Source organism: Vombatus ursinus, unplaced genomic scaffold (assembly GCF_900497805.2).
Source record: "Vombatus ursinus unplaced genomic scaffold, bare-nosed wombat genome assembly UNPS02014775.1, whole genome shotgun sequence".
Classification (NCBI taxonomy): domain Eukaryota; kingdom Metazoa; phylum Chordata; class Mammalia; order Diprotodontia; family Vombatidae; genus Vombatus; species Vombatus ursinus.
This window is the reverse complement of record NW_020954553.1, coordinates 1,605,307-1,621,935: the sequence shown is the minus strand read 5'-3', so window position 1 is coordinate 1,621,935 and position 16,629 is coordinate 1,605,307. Positions and strand designations below refer to the sequence as shown.

Here is a 16,629-nt window from a genome sequence, read left to right as displayed (position 1 = left end):
ATTGCATACAACATAGAACTTTGAGACATAAGCATCCATAAATTCTAACTTCTACTCCATTGTTTGACTAAAAGCTATGTACTATGAACTATGTATGAAAATTGGTGTTGTAATATTTGGCTTCAAAACCAACAAAGCATTTGTGATAACTCTCCATTTATGCTACTGCCAATAAATGAGGTACTTTCTATAACTGAATTTTCCCAACAAACTAAACTTATTTTTAAGCACTAAAAAAAAACAACTAGAATTCAGACATCTTGACTCAAATACTCCTTCCATCTTCCCTCAAATATGCTTGTGGTCAGTTAACAAACATTTATTTAGCACATACTGTGTGCCACGTGCTGTGCTAAGAGCTGAAGATACTAAGGAAGACAAAAACAGGCCCTGCTGTCAAGAAGCTCACAATCCACTGGGAGAAGTAGCATGCAAAGGACTAGGTATATAAAGGATATATCAGGATAGAAGCTTTGTACCTTCCCTGCAACATATGGGATTTGATTGATCACAAAATATGTAGGATCATAGATTTAGAGCTGGAAGGGGTCTTAAAGGTCAGTTAGTCCAATCCCCTCATTTTACAGGTGAATAAACTGAGACCCAGGGTCCCACAGGTAGTAAGTGGAAGTAAGAATTTGAACTCAGATCCTGAGATTCCAAAACCATCATTTTTTTTTCTACTGTGCCATGCTGCTGGGAGGGAGGGGGAGGGGGAGTTCCCTTGACCAAAAAAAATTTATTGAATTACAAATACTGCATATATGTATATATACATATATGTGTGTATGTGTGTATGTATGTGTATATATATGTGTGTATGTGTATATGTGTGTGTGTGTGTGTGTGTGTGTGTGTGTGTGTATGTGTGTGTGTGTATGTATATATAGCACCTCTGGCTTGGAAGCTCTACCTCCCTTCATGGCTCAGCTCAGGTGCCAAGGCCAATATATTCCTATATATTCCTGCAGCTACACTCCAGGCGGTTGCCAACCTTCCCTAGCCCTAGTCATGGTAGTCCCTCCACCCTACCAAGAGAATGTGGCTGCTCTTTGCTACTGTCTGTGAGATCTTGGGAAATTCACAAAGTCTCTGGCCAGCAGTTTCCTCACTTAGGAAATGAAAGGCTTATACTGAATGCTTTCTAAGACTCCTTCCAGCTTTAAAGCCTATGAAGCCTGCCACAGTCTACAATCAGCAGTTGCTCCCTCTGCAGGACGCTGGAGTCCCAGCAGCCCCCGAGACCACGGACTGTTTACTGGCACCCAGGTTAACATTCTCTTGGTGCCTTTGTGTGGAACTCAAGTCACCAGTGCCTGGGGCAAAGGTCTTGGCGAGGTGCCTAATGTCCAGAGCCTTTGGTCTCTTTCTTCAAGCCTCCTTCCTGGGCACGAGGGGCAGTATGTAATGCAATGTAGAGTCCCAGAATCTAAAAGCAGCTTGGAAAGGGCCGTCCTTAACCTCATTATCTCCGAGTTCCAGCCAAATTGGCCTGTCAGAGGCTCCCTTTTCTGTCGTTGTTGCGGTTTTTTTTTTAAAGATTTTTTTAAGATTGGTTTTTTTCCAAGGACTCTTGCTTCCTCCAACTGTTTCTTTTAACCAGAAAATAGCAGTCCTTCTCCCACCTCCACACCTTTGCCCGGACTGTCTAGTCCTCTTACCTGAAATGTTCTCCTTCCTCGCCTCTGCCTCTTGGAACCCCTAACTCCCTTCAAAGCTCGGCTCAGGGGCCAAGTCCCAAAAGAGTTGTTGGTGCTACCCCTCCATCCTCCCCACCTCCAAAAAAATACCTAATCATTTTGTATCTATTGTGTTTGTATTTCCTGATGTCTGGCATACAGTAAGCACTTAATTAAGGCTTGCTGAATTGAATTGAGCTCAGAATTTGTCTAGACCATACTACACATAAACGGGTCTCTTTTACAGCAACCCCAACAAGAAGTTATCCAGCTTCTTGTCTGAAGACCTCCTGTGATGGGCACAGTGTAATCGCTGTGGGACTTGGGAGTCAGGAAGACCAGAGTTCAAATCCTGCCTCAGATATTTACTAGCTATGGGACTCTTGGCAAGGCATTTAACCTCTGTTTGCTTCCATTTCCTCATCTGTAAGATGGAAATAATAATAGCACCTAGTCACAGGGTTATTGTGAGGTTCAAATAGGTTAACATATATGTGTAAAGTGGTTTACAAACTTTAAAGCACTTCAAGGGTGGGGAACCTGCAGCCTCGAGGCCACATGTGGCCCTCTAGGTCCTCAAGTGCAGCCTGAATTCAGTCAAAGGACAGCCACCCCTGCACTATATAAATGCTATTATTCTTTCCTCCCAAGGCAGCCCATTGCACTCTGGGACAGCTCTAATCTGGGACTTTTTCTTTACATGCAGTACTGAAAGTCAGAAGACCTGGTTTGGAGGCCCTCTCCCCTCTCCCTACCTCAACCCTGCCCCACCTTCTGTCCTGTAGTAATTATGTAACTGTGGGGGCTGTTTAGGGAGGACTAGCACCTCTGGCTTGAGGTCTTGCCAGCCCTTTTCAGGGCTGCTTATCCATCTTTGGAATCCACCTTCACCCAGCTCTCACTGGTGGTTCCAAGAAGCTGCAGTATGCTCATTGGTCGTGCCCCGGTAAACCATCTTGGCAGACAGGCTAACCCAAACTGAAGGTAATTGATGGGCCTCAAAACCACCCAGTGATTTAGGAGGATGTCTATGCCAAGCTGATGAAGACTTCCACTAGTGAAATGGGCAGATGAGATCAATTTGTTCCAATGGCCATGAAGGCAGCTGAAGCAGGAGCTATGTGCCAAGGTCATCCACTGCATCCCAGGCCATCACCAGTAGTCTTGACATCATGCTATGTGACCCTAGGAAAGTCACCAGACTTTGATGACTCAGGAAAAGAGAGTGAGGCTTACAACTCTGTGTGCAACTCTGTCTCACTTAAATCTATTTTATCCACAAGTTAAGATGGATGTCATTAGACATCCCCATGATGTCATTAGACTTCTTCAAAAACAAAGGAAAAACAAGAACCATGAGTAGCTGTGGGCCAGAAGACCCTTAACCTCTCCCATTGCTTATACATAAACATGACTTTGGCCTATACTGGCTCCATCAGTTTTCTCATCTGTAAAACAGAGATAACAAGATCTGCACTGCTCCCTATCCCCTGGGCCCTTTGTGAGGGTCCATTGAAAGGACCTCTGCTTAGGGTGTTTAGGAACCACAAATATTTTAACAGCCCTGAGCTCCTGTCTCTGCTCACTTCTCCTTCAGAGCCCACACCCTTCCCAGTGGGAAAGCATCAATGTGAGAAATCTCCAGGCAATACCACTTCAGCTAATCCAATGAGCTACTGTGAGTGAGAATGCTTTGAATTCTGTAAAGGACCACAGTGATGTAAGGCTGCATTATTATTTATACTATAATGCTGCAAGAAAAGAAACCTCTCACCCCCCTCACAGAGCTTTTCCCAAAAAGCTTCAAGGGCCTGCACAATCATGGCACCATTTGTCCTCACTTCAGGGAGTGGGATTATCCATATTTCCCAGGTTCAGGGAAGGTGACTTTTCCAAAATGGCACAGCAAGCTGGAGCCACTCTGGTTCTCAAGCCAGGGCCATAACCACACTGATGCAATTGGGGATACTGATGCAATTTTCATACCTGAGACAAGAGTGCAAAACATGACTGGGGCAAGAAGTGTAAGCATGACTTCATATAAACATGTATGATCAATTCAGTTTGTTTGTTGGGGGGAGACATACTGGGACACAGCAAGGTTGCTGCTGAGACTGTCCTAGGAAGAGCCCAGAGGCAGGATGGGTTGAGCCAGGGTATCATGGCAGTGGGTTAGCAATCCATTCTATCAATCAATCAATGTTTATTCAGTGACTACTACATGCCATGTATGGTGCTAGTCACTAGGGCTACAAAGACAGTCCCAGCCTTCAAAGACTTCATATTCTATCGGAGACAACATGGAGAGAGAGAGAGAAAGAGAGAGAGAGAGACAGAAAGAGATCCCCCACAACAACCCTGTGAAGTAGGGGCTGTCATTATTATCCCCGTTTTACAGATGAAGAAACAAGCTGAGAAGTTAAGTGACTTTCCCAGGGTCACACAGCTAGTAAGTGTCTGAAGCAGGATTTGAACTCAGTTCTTCTTGACTCCAAGTCCAGCACTCTACCCACCCTGGCATCATAAATTTTAACTAATTAGCCTTGCCATCTGTGTACTAGACCAAGCTGTTTCTACTCTGCTGGAGTGCAAATGTTGTCAATGTTCCCCAAGTTTCTGGAGGGCATAGCCCGTCTCCTTGTCTAGTTATACCAGCCACAGCTCTAAATTCCTCCCCATCACCACTTCCTGGGGCCTTTCAGGTACAATTAGTTTTCCCCCCTTCTCCATCTCTCCTTGACTCACCTACCCTCCAGGGTCCAACTCAAAGGCTACCTCTTCCAAGAAGACCCCCTGATCACCTCTGCTGAAAGCGATTTCTCTTTCCTTGATCTCATCTCCTCTGTAGTCTTCCTCTGGTGTCTCCTGCATTCTTTTTTTTCTTTAAAGGCAATAGGGGTTAAGTGACTTGCCCAGGGTCACACAACTAGTACGAGTCTGAGGTCACATTTGAACTCAGATCTTCCCAATTCCAGGACCAGTGCTCTATCCCCTGAACCACCCAGGTGCCCCTCCCTCCCACATGCTTAAAAGCCCTTGATTCTCAAAGGCCGTACTACAGGATGCTGACCACAGCCCAAGCTCCAGGGACAGAATCGACCAAGCTGGAAATGTGACAAGACAGGCTCTGGGGCTGATGTCTACCTTAGTTGGGTCTAGCTGCTTGGGGGGAGGGAGAACCTCATCTAGAAGAATGTAAACTCCCTTAGAAAAGGGGCTGCTTTTCATTTTTGCTCACAGAATAAACTCCTTCCCTCTTTTTTCCCTCCCATTCTGATTAAACAAAACAATGTCCCAATTATTTTTATCCCTCCACTTTGAATGCATTGAGATAACAACTAGTTAATCACAATTGTAAAGTATCTATTCTAAGTAATTAGTTCTTCAGGGTATTTCTCCAGGTCTGCTCCAAAAGCTTACTATAGTATTATTCTCCCTTTTTTTGCTTCTTTGTTTTTTTATTTGATTTTTTTCCTTTATAGATTTTTTCAGGGCCTTCCTGTTCACTTTTTCTGTTTCTCTCAGCCTGAAGTTAAGAGGCAGCTGTGGAAAGACAGCTGGTGTGAGGTTCAAGGACAGGTTTCCATTCCTGTCTCCCAGCCTCCTGTGCAACCTAGAGCAAGCCTCTTAACACAAGGGTGGGGAAGTTTGGATTCAGGCAAAGGGCCACACTTGAGGACCTAGAGAGCCTCGAGGCCCCACGTTCCCCACCCCTTTCTACTTTTTTTGAAGGTCCCTTCTAGCTTTACGTCTGTATTTCTCTTCTGAAATGGAATCTCTTCTCCAGGAACTGCTCAAAGGAGTCTGTATTGAGGTGGCCATCGATACGAATGCTTAGCTTGGAGAGGGACAAGAGTAACCCAGGATGGACAGACATGAGGGGGATGCAATCTACAGGAAGAGACTACCCACAACCATGAGACCATGTTGGACTGCTACCTGGGTGACCTTGGACAAGTCACTTAACCTCGCTAGGCCTCAGTTTCCTCATCTATAAAATGAGCAGAAGGTGGCTCTAAATGCCCTTCTAGGAAGGCAACAAATTAACATACTACTTTGCACATAGTTATTGTTTATTCTTCGCTTTCCAAGGGGACTAATGACATCATGTGGTGTCCTCTTGACTTGAGGGTGAATTGGATTTAAGTGAGGCAGAATTACACAAAGTCATCAGCCTCGCTCTCTCTTCCGGAGTCATGAAAGTCTAGTGGCAGGACAAAAGTCAAGATGGCTGATTAGCACTGTCACGCATCCCAGGATGCAGACCTTGGTGACTCAGATGTCCGACCAAGCTCTAAGGGCTCCACAGCGCCTACTTCCTGTTGGAACAAATTGTTCTCATCTGCCCATCCACCCAAGGGAAGGATTCACATGCTTGGGGTAGACATCCCCTAATTCACTGCTGGGTTTGAGTCCTGTCTGTTACCCTCAACCTGGTTTAGCCCATCTGCCAAGATAGGCTGTGGCCTCTGTGCGGGGAACAGCTTCTGGGAGCCCCAGGTGAGAGTCTAGTGCCAGGTGGACACCAAAGGTGGATTAGCAGCCCTGCAAGGGGCTTGGCAAGCCCTCACACCAGAGGTGCTAGTGCTCCCTGTGTATATACACCTTTGCACACAGTAAGCATTTAATAAATGTTTGTTGAAATGAAATGAATGGGGGCAGCTAGGTGGTGCAGTGAGTAGTGCTCTGGCCTTGGAGTCAAGAGGACCTGAGTTCAAATACAACCTCAGACACTTAACACTTACTAGCTGTGTAACCCTGGGCAAGTCACTTGACCCCATTGCCTCACCAAAAAAAAAAAAAGAAATGAAATGAATGAACCAGAATCAACTAGATAGTCCGCTGGGTTGTAGGATCATTTACCAAGAGGCCATCTAGTCCAACTCTTCATTTTACAGGTGAGGAAACTAAGGCCCAGAGAGTTTAGGTGAGTTGCCCAAGGTCACACAAATAGTTAATACTAGGGGCATGATTTGAATTCATCTTCAGACTCTTGCAAAGCAGGGCTCTGTCTGTGGCACCATAGTGCCCCCTAGAGGTAGTGAATGATTTTGATTACAGCAATTCAAGAACTTCTTAGCCCTTAACTGAGTGAAAACTTTTAAGTGTTGAAATATGGATCTGACAGCATTCTGCACTCCTCTTCCAAAGTTATTATACTATGCTTTGAATTATATTTATCTGCATATGCATTTATGTATATATATAGATAGATAGATATATAGATAGAGATAGATATAGATAGATATAGATATAGATATATATAGTGGTGTGCTGGTAAATGTTTAACAACCAGCTTGGAGGATTGGGGAAGGATGTATGTAGGAAACACTTTTAAGTTTGAGCTACATTATAAATTTGACATTTTCTCTATCATTTTCTTAAGTCTAGACAATCAACAAAACAACAAATCAAGTGTTGATTTGTAGGGTGTTCGCTGATCTCTGGAGTGTAAATACTCACTTAAAATTTCCACAATCAGCTTTTGACCTTGCATTTTGTATTAACTGAAAATGCCTGAGTGACTACCAGCTGCAACCTCAGAGGACTGGCTGTGAAGCCTCATGTCTCCCCAGAGTGTGGTGTGAAGTCCCATGTCTTTCCCCCTCCCCCCAGGAGGCAATGTGAAGCCCCAAGTTTTCCCAGAGAGGGGTAGAGCATAGGTGAGGAATAAGGCATATGTTGTCAGACATGGTCAACATGCTGATCTCTTGTGTACTTTTTTGTTATAAGGGAGGGCTGTGAGGGGAGGCAGAAAGGGAAGAGCATTAAGAAGTGACAGTGATGTGTAGGGAGGGAAGACACCAATTAAACATTTTTTTAAATGCCTGCAGGGATCCAGTCTCTTTCTACTGGGCAACTCTTCCCTTGCTGGCTATTCCTTTGGCTGCCCAATAACGCTGTGCAATGGCATGAGCCTTGGCTCTGAAGTCAGAGGTCCTGGGCCTCAGTTTCCCCAACTGTAAAATGGATGGAAGCTGGACTAGATGATCTCTAAGGTTCCTTCCAGCTCCGTATTTTGTGCTCCTCAGTGTCATTACTCCAGGACCGCTCTCCAAGGTCTCTGTCTTGAGGAGGTGCTGGAAGGACGCCTAAGCCGAGAAAACCGCCTCCCACTCCCTCTCTCTCTCTCCCGTGAGCAGCCCGCCTCCAAGCCCAGAAGCTCCCTCTCGTGGACAGCAGCAGAGAGCAGAAGGCGGTGCGGCCCCTTTAAAAACGGGGCTGGGGGCGGGGCTCCTCCGGGGCAGGGCGCTGACGCACGAGCTACGGCGGGGGCGGGGCACGCCGCTGAGAGCAGGCGCCGCGCCGTTGGACTAGTGTGCTAGTGACGATGTGGACGCTGCGGGCGGTGCTCGCGCAGCTCCGGCCCCGGCTGGGACGCCAGCGGGACGAAGCCCGACGCGAGGCCTCCTCGTCCTCCCGCCCCGCGGCAGGCGGCGCCGCCGGGGTCCGGGCGCTGGTCTATGCGGAGCACGGGGAGCCGGTCAAGGTCGTCGAGTAAGAGCCGGGGGCGGGCGGCGGGCGGCGGGGCGGGCTCTCGGCGGGGGGCAGGCGGGGTGCACGGCTCCCCCTCCCCGCCTGGAAGAACCAGGGGCCCGGGCGCTGGGGTTCCGTGCAGCGGCCGTAGGTTCTAGAGCGCGAGAACATGCCTCTGTCCGAGGCCTCGTAGAACCCTCACGTTCAACTGCCCTTGTCACCTCTAACGTTCCCTGGCCCCCTCCTCCTATTCAGCTCTAACGTGTCAAGTTCAGACACCCCCCAGAACCCCAGAGTTACCAGTTTGTTCACCTCTAACTTTCCAAGTTAAGGGGTCCCATGCAGTTCCAACTTTCCACGTTCTGCGATGCCTTACAGCCCTAAACTTCCCAAATCAAAGAACCTTTTCACCGCTAACATTCCACGTGCCGAGACTCCATTCGGCTCCCAAGGTTCCAAGTCCAGGGGCCCCATTCAGCTCTAATGTGCCAAGTTCTGATCCATTAGAACCCCAAAGTTTCATGTTTATTCACCTCTCATGGACCCCATTCACCCCAAACTTTCCGAGTTCAGAGGCCCCTTTCAGCTGTCATGGTTCTTCATTCTAAGGTTCCTTTCAGCTCCAGCGTTCTGCTTTTTAAAGATCCTTCTCACTCTGACATTCATGTGCTACAAGCGCATTTCGGCTGTAATTATCTATGTGTTAAGGTGCTTTCCAGCTGTAACTTTCTCTATTCTAAGGTCCTTGCATCCTAAGGTTCTAAGCTGTCTTCTGATTTTAACACTTTGTGTTTATGACTAGAGCTTGGGAGAAGGTCTTGTGGAAATGTCCATCTGTTAGGATAGGGAGAGGATCTGTGAGGGCAGGAATCAAAGGTCTTTGTGGAGGGGAGTTCTATGGGAGAATTGTAGATTTAAGGTGAGAACAGGAATGAAGAGTCTGGGGATGAGGGAGGTTCCCTGGGAATAAGACTGCAGGAGAAGGTGAGGTGAATCAGAGGGGCCAATGGCCTAGCATACTAGATGTAGTCTCCTTCAGCGACGCTGGGAAGCCATGCTGCAGAGCATATCAGATTGATTAGTGAAAGGACAGAAATCATTGTAATCCCTTGTATTTGTATAGCAATTTGCAGGTTTTCAAAGTAGGGCAAGGGAAGGAAATAAGCACTTATATAGCACCTACTGTATACCAAGCACTCTGTTAAGTGATGTCTTCTTGTTGAGTTTTTTTAGTTGTGTCCAACTCTTCGTGACCCCGTTTGGAATTTTCTTGGTAAGGATACTGGAGTAGTTTGCCATTTCCTTCTCCAGCTCATTTTACAGATGAGGAAACTGAGGCAAACAGGGCAAAGTGACTTGCCCAAGGTCACACAGTAAGTGTCTGAGGCTGGATTTGAACTCAGGAAGATGAGTCTTCCAGACTCTAGGAGCTGCATTCTATCCACTTTGACACCTAGCTGTCCAAGTCCTTTACAAATATTATCTCACTTAATCCTCACATCAACCCTGCAAAGGTAGGTGCTATTATTATCTCCATTTTACAGTTAAGGAAACTGAGACAGACAAAGGCCAAGTGACTTGCTCAAGGTCACACAACTAGTAAGTGTCTAAGGTCAGATTTGAATTCAGGCTTTCCTGATTCCAGGCCCAATTTCCTGTTTTGGTTGAAAGTAAACCAATCTGTAGTCATTCATTAAATGCCTACTTTGTGCTAAGCACTGTACTAAGTGCTAAGGATAGGAATTCCCTGCTTTCAAGGAGCTTGTATTCCAATGGGGTAGGCAACAAGTACATATAAAAGTATATACCTAATATATGTGTTTAATTTGTTAAGTGTCTCCCAGGTGCTAACTACAGTGATAAACATTGTGGCTTCAAATACAAAGGATTTTTGAAATACGGTAGTTTGGTAGTTTGAGGAGGGACAACACTAGCCACTTAGGGGATCAGTAAAGGTATCATGGAGAATGATGGTGCTTAGGGGGCAGCTCGGGGTAGATAGAGCATCCGCCCTGGATTCAGGAGGACCTGAGTTCAAATGCAGCCTTAGACACATAACACTTACTAACTGTGTGACCCTGGGCAAGTCATTTAACCCCCATTGCCCAAACCAAAAAAAAGAGAGAGAGAGAAAATGATGGTACTTGAGCTGAACCTTGAAGGAAACCAGAGATTCCAAGAGGCAGAGGTGAAGACGGAATGCACTTAAGGGGTGGTGAAGGCCCAGAAATGGAGACGGAGCCTCCTGTGTGCAGAATGGAGAACAGACCAGCACAGCCAGGTCACAGAGTTTGTGGGAAGTGACCAGTGCAGGTGGAGACACAAGGGCAGCCTGTATGGGCAGTGGGCCCATGTAAGGGCTGGAGAGGTTTTGGGGTGAGGGGACAGGAAGAGAAAGGTTGTTGGATTAAGAAGAAGAGAAAGTACCTATTTACTCCGTTATGAGCAAGTTCTCCTTTTGGAGAAGAAATGGAAAGAAGAAGCTGGTGAGATGCTCACATTTCCTTCCCTAGACTTTCACCACATAGCTCTTCCCTATGGATGAGCAGGTGTACATTCCTTCTCCCACTGTTCCTGAATAGAAGCTCTGGTTTGTTTTTTTTGTCTGTTTGTTTGTTTTGGGGTTTTTTTCCTTTAAACGAAAAACTTTTAATTGCTTTTTTTTTTTAGTTTCAGCATTCACTTTTATAAGATTTTGAGTTCCAAATTTTTCTCTCTCCCCCCCAAAGACAGCAAGCAATCTGATAGGGGTTGTATATATGCAAGTCATGTTAAACCTATTTCCACATTAGTCATGTTGTGAAAGAAGAATCAGAACAAAAGGGAAACACCGCGAGAAAGAAAAAACAGAAGTGAAAATAGTATGCTTCAATCTGCATTCAGACTCCATAATTCTTTCTCTGGATGTGCATTTTCCATCATGAGTTTTTTGGAATTGTCTTGGATCATTGTATTGCTGAGAAGAGCTAAGTCCGTCATAGTTGATCATCACATAGTGTTGCTGTTAGTGTGTACGACGTTCTCCTGGTTCTGCTCACTTCACTCAGCATCAGTTCATGTTAAGTCTTTCCAGGTTTTTCTGAAATCTGCGTGCTCATCCTTTCTTACAGCATAACAGTATTCCATTGCATTTATATAGCACAACTTGTTCAGCCATTCCCCAGTTGATGGGCATCCTCTCAATTTCCGGTTCTTTGCCACCACAAAAAGAGCTGCTATAAATATTTTTGTACATCTGGGTCCTTTTCCCCTTTTTATGATCTCTTTGGGATACAGACCTAGCAGTGGTATTGCTAGATCACAGTTTGGCTGCCCTTTGGGTATAGTTCCAAGTTGCTCTCCAAAATGGTTGGATCAGTTCACAACTCCACCAGCAATGCATTAGTGTTTTAATTTTGCCACGTCATCTCCAATTATTTATCGTTTGCCTTTTCTGTCACATTAACCAATCTGATAGGTGTGAGGTGGTACCTCAGAGTTGTTTTACTTTGCATTTCTCTAATCAATAGTGATTAGAGCATTTTTTTTTTCATATGACTATAGATAGCTTTAATTTAGAAGTTCTGTTCTGTGGTCAGCTAAGACCTAGCTCTTTCTTTGCTACTGAGGCTGGGAGCTCAAAGAATGTCATGTTGAGCATGGTCATTTGGTAGGAGCCTCAGAAAATCATTTTATCCGAGAAAGAATCCCATTTCCTTTGCATAGCCTGAGTGAGAAGGGTGTTCATATCAGCACCAGACTCGATGAGAGACCACAGAAGCTACAGCTCAAAAGCCAGTGTGGCCCTTGGGACCACAGGCTCTGGCAGGCAGCACTGCATCCATGCTGAGATTTTCCCAGAATCCCAAGCAAGGGTACCAGTCACAGCTAGCACTCTGCTGTTTGCAGTGCACTGCACATACTTCCCTTGAGCTTCGCAACAACCTGCTGAGGCGGACAGTATCCCCATTTTTTAAATAGGTAAACTGAGGCACTTAGGAATTAAATAACTTGGCCAAGGTCATGCAGCTAGTGAATCCAGTCTTCTCCTGACTCCAAGACTTTTTTTTTTTTTAATGAACTTAATCATCAGGGGCAGCTAGGTGGTACAGTGGATACAGCTCCATCCTTGGAGTCAGAAGGACCTGAGTTCAAATCTGGCCTCAGACACTTGACACTTCCTAGCTGTGTGACCCTGGGCAAGTCACTTTTGCCTCACAAAAAAAAAAAAAAAGATGGTATGTGAACTTAATCATCAACAGTACACAAAAATCCCAGTGTGCAAAGCTCTGAGAGCTGTAAGAATCTGTGATTCCAAAGGACTGAGAGGGGATGGACTCAGAATGCAGAGTAAGAGATCTACATTTCTTTGGCACTGCCAGAGAGAATTCCTTTTGCTTAACTTTGTATGTTTGTCACAAGGATTTTTTTTTTCTTATGGGTTTTTTTTTTCTGATAGAGGGGTAAGAAGGAGAGAAAATAGATTTCCATTCATTAAAAAATTTTAATTTAAAACTGCAAAGAACACGGACAGTGTACATGAACTGGGAGTTTCTGTTACATTGTTTTTTTTAGGGGCAGCTAGGTGACGCAGTGGATAGAGCACCGGCCCTGAAGTCAGGAGGACCTGAGGCCAAATCCGGCCTCAGACCAAACACTTGACACTTACTAGCTGTGTGACCCTGGGCAAGTCACTTAACCCCAATTGCCTAAAAAAATTTTTTTAAAATACATTGGTTTTTTTAAGTATCAGTTAAATTCAATACAATAGTAACAAAATTGTCCTGTTTGTGTCCCCTTCTAAATTTTTTTGTTTTCTTCTCTGTATTTTTAATTGCTACTCTTTTTTAGGCATCTCTAGCACTTCCTACTTACTCACATTCTTTCTCCTCTCCCCCCAAGACCTAACCTCCAGTGCTCTTTCCAGATACCACACCTTTGTCCATCAAAGTGCTCCCTACTAGGGAGCTTCTCTCTTCAACCAAGGTGGAGCCTCTGCTCCCTTCAGATTTGGAGACAAAGGGATGGAGAAAGTACATCTCCCCCTTCCTCTCCACAATACCAAGATTTTCATAAAACAGCTGCCCAGCATCCTCGAGGGTCAGGGGCTTCTGGCCTGAAAGGGAGCAGGTAAGCGGCATTTCAGAATCCAGTTCCTGAAAAACTAAACAGTGAATCACTTGGGTGCCTGCCCAGCTCTGCTGTGAACCAGCTGGAACAAGTTAGGAAGTTGAGGAAGCCACTGGTAAAAGAACCTCTGTAATTAGTGGTCTTTCAGCCCCTCTGTTAGGGCTCTGATTGCCCCTAGGTAACTATTCATTTCAAGATTAACGCTGGTGTTTGGAGCCAGAGATCAATGCAGGTGATCTTAGAGGTTGTTTTGTTTATAGTTCTTAAGCCAAAATTATAGTACTTTTATAAGAGGCAGAAAGGATTGCTGATTTTCTGATATGAGGCTTTTTTTTGGAGTACAGTTGTAAAAGCTAAAGATGCTTATTTTCCTGGAGGAACATGGGTAGATTCCAGGAGTAGGGGAGTTAACCCAAGAATGCACTCCCTCCTGCCTTAGTTTCTCCATCGGGGAAATGAATTACACAATAGGGAGGGGCCAGTTCAGCTCTCACATTTTATAGCTGGGGAAGCGGTTAGAGGGAGAAATGATTCAGCCAAAGTCACAGGAGAGCTAAAGGTGCAGCTGACAGTTGAGCCTTAAGCCCCTGACTCCCCCGTCCAGGGCCCCCCACACCTCCACCCCCATAGTGCCTCCTCCCCAAGGGAGCTGAGCAAGGGAGAGAGGGCTTTTCCAAGTGGCAGGGATAACTTGGAGGACAGATGTTTCAAAAACCCTCTTTCCTTCCCTCATTCTGTCTCTGAATGCCCCTCTCTGTTTTCTCAGTGCCTAGCACAGTGTGTTTCTTATATCAGACATTTAGTATGCATTGGCTGCATGTTGAATGAATGACTCCCCCCTCTGGAAAACTGTAAAATAATAATAATAGTAATGATAGTCGTAATAGCGTCTAACACTTTTGTAGCGCTGCTATGTGCCAGGCATACTGTTAAGCACTTTTAACAAATATTATCTCATTTGATCCTCACAACAACCCTGGCAGATAGGTGCTGTTGTAATCCCCCGAGGCATAACGTGCTAAGGCAGTTACGTCCCTGTGTCATGTGGTCGGTCCCTGCTTGGGAATGAGGCAGCATCAGAGCTCTGAGCCTTTTGGGTGTTTGACCAAATCAGACACTGTGCCCAGGAATTAGTCAGATCAAAGAGGCAGAGTCCGGTCAGTCAGTGTTGTTTCCTCTGCTCAGTGTCTTTCTGGCCTCCAGACCTCAGTTTGTGCTTCGGGAGACTTCCTGGCTGAATCCTGAAGTGTGTGTGAAAAGGCAGCATGATAGAGGGGTATGTGACACAAAATAAAACCTTTATTTTGTGTCATGGCCTAGAAGATAGGATGGAGGACATAGAGTCAGAGAGACCCGAGTTCAGATCTTCCCTCAGACGTCTTCCGGGTGGAATGACCATAGACAAGCGGCCCAGCCTCCCCAAGCGTCAGCTTCCTTATCCCTCACACGGCTCTGTTGGTGAGGCATTATGTCTTTTGGGGGGCCTGCGGGGGAAGAGAAGCACTGAACCTGTGATTTCACTGGTAGAGAGACTTAACGCTCAGGGAGTAGCATCAGGCGTAGAGAGCTCCCTGGCCACCCGTTAAGTGGCCACTAGTTGGCGCCAGTTTGGATTAGTCAAAGGGCCGTACTTGAGGACCTACATGTGGACTCAAGGGCACAGGTTCCCCTTAGTTCAGATGTGACCTCAGACTTACTAGCTTGATGTCCCCAAGTAAGTGACTTCCCCTCTGTTTGCCTCAGTTTTCCTCAGCTGCAGAAGAGGGATAATAACAGCACCTGCCTCCCAGGATCATCATGAGATGATGATTCTGAAATGCCTGGCGCTGCATGAATGTTTGTTCCCCTCCCCTTTTCCCACTCCCAAGGTCACAGAGCCAGCGTGTGCCATCAGAGGCAGACCCGAAATTTTGATCTTCCTGGCCCACAGGCAGCTCTCTGTCCCCTCAGCCTTGCTGCCTTTCTCACAAAAGAGATTATGGATATAAAGACATGCTTTTTTAAAAGTTGGGGATTTTTTTAAAATGCATTTGTGACCTGTGCTGATCCTGTCCCTTTTCCACCTCCAAAAACTAGACTAACGGCAAATCATTTGAGATTGTCAAGTAAAAGATGCCAGATTGCACAAGTAGTAGTTCACCAAATACAGAAGGGGCCTAACAGTGGTTAAACTGGACAATACCCCCTCTAAACTTCGGGCCTAAGGGGTTGATAATCCCCAGAGCGCTAGCCCCTTCTCTTGGCTCTCAGGAGGCTTTTTCTGCTGCCTGCCTTTGTCTGCCTTCCTGCAGGGCAGCATCACTTACAGGTGACAGTCTCAGCTTCCAAAGAGCCCTTGTGACTTATCTAGCACACAATCTCTCAGTGGAAGGCCATTTGGCATCTGACCGAGTTGCCCGGCACCATGGGGGTCGCCAGAGAAGCAGGCTCATAATCTCCGGGAAGGGCCTGGAGGACTATCCTGCCTGTGTCCAGAAGACTGTCCTTTGTGCTCTGTTACAGGCATCTGTCTCATGGGTGAGTTCTTAAAAAGAGGCGGGAGGGACACTGTCAGTGGTTGGTTCACCGTAGATCTAACTACAGGAATTCAGACATGGCTGCCCTCTCCTCTCCTCGGCCCCACTGGTATCCTTGGCAACGCTGAAACAGCAACCAGGTGACCTGGCAGTTTCTGTGATATTGATGACATTTCTTGGGGGCCAGGCTTGGGCAGGCATCCCCAGGAGGCTTGGGAAAGGCAGGTGGGAGAAGACACGTCTCCTGTCTGCCCCCAGTTCTTCATTAAGAAGCAGCTTGTCAGGGTGAAGAGAGCGGGTGGGACCCGTGGAGTCACCTAGTCCAGGGGTTCTTTTATTTAATACACTCTGAGAAGGAGTCATCAGATTGCCAAAGGAGTCCACGACACACAAAGCTGAGAACCCTGATCTAGTCCGACCTCTTTTTATTTTGTCATTAAACAAAAAGCTACTTTCCCTCCTCCCCACTGGGGGAAAAAAATAGCCCTCATAACAAATATGCACAGACAAGCAATACAAACTCCCCCGTTGGTCGTGTCCAAAAATGTATGTTTCCTTCCATGTGTGTTATCCATCACCTCTCTACCAAGACGCGGCCTGCAGCCTTCGTCATGGGTCCTTCATCGTTGCTCTGCATTGACCAGAGTTCTTACATCTTTCACAGCTGACTGTCTTTACTGTGTTGTAATTGTATAAAGTGTTCTCCTGGCTCTACTCCATTCTATCCATTCTTCCCAGGTTTCACGGAAACCATATACCATCATTTGTTTAGCCATTCCCCAGTAGATGGGCACCCCTCAGTTTCCCATTCTTTGCTACCACGAAAAGATCTGCTATAAATATTTTTG

General features: G+C 46.1%; 1 protein-coding gene across 1 annotated transcript in view; it reads left to right on the top strand.

Annotated features, from left to right (window-relative positions):
* The first annotated feature begins 8,010 nt into the window (after positions 1-8,010).
* Positions 8,011-16,629, top strand: part of MECR (mitochondrial trans-2-enoyl-CoA reductase) — a 39,733-nt gene continuing 31,114 nt past the window's right edge. The window contains exon 1 of the mRNA XM_027864412.1: positions 8,011-8,177. Coding sequence (XP_027720213.1) covers positions 8,011-8,177 — 167 coding nt within the window. The remainder of the gene's footprint in view (positions 8,178-16,629) is intronic.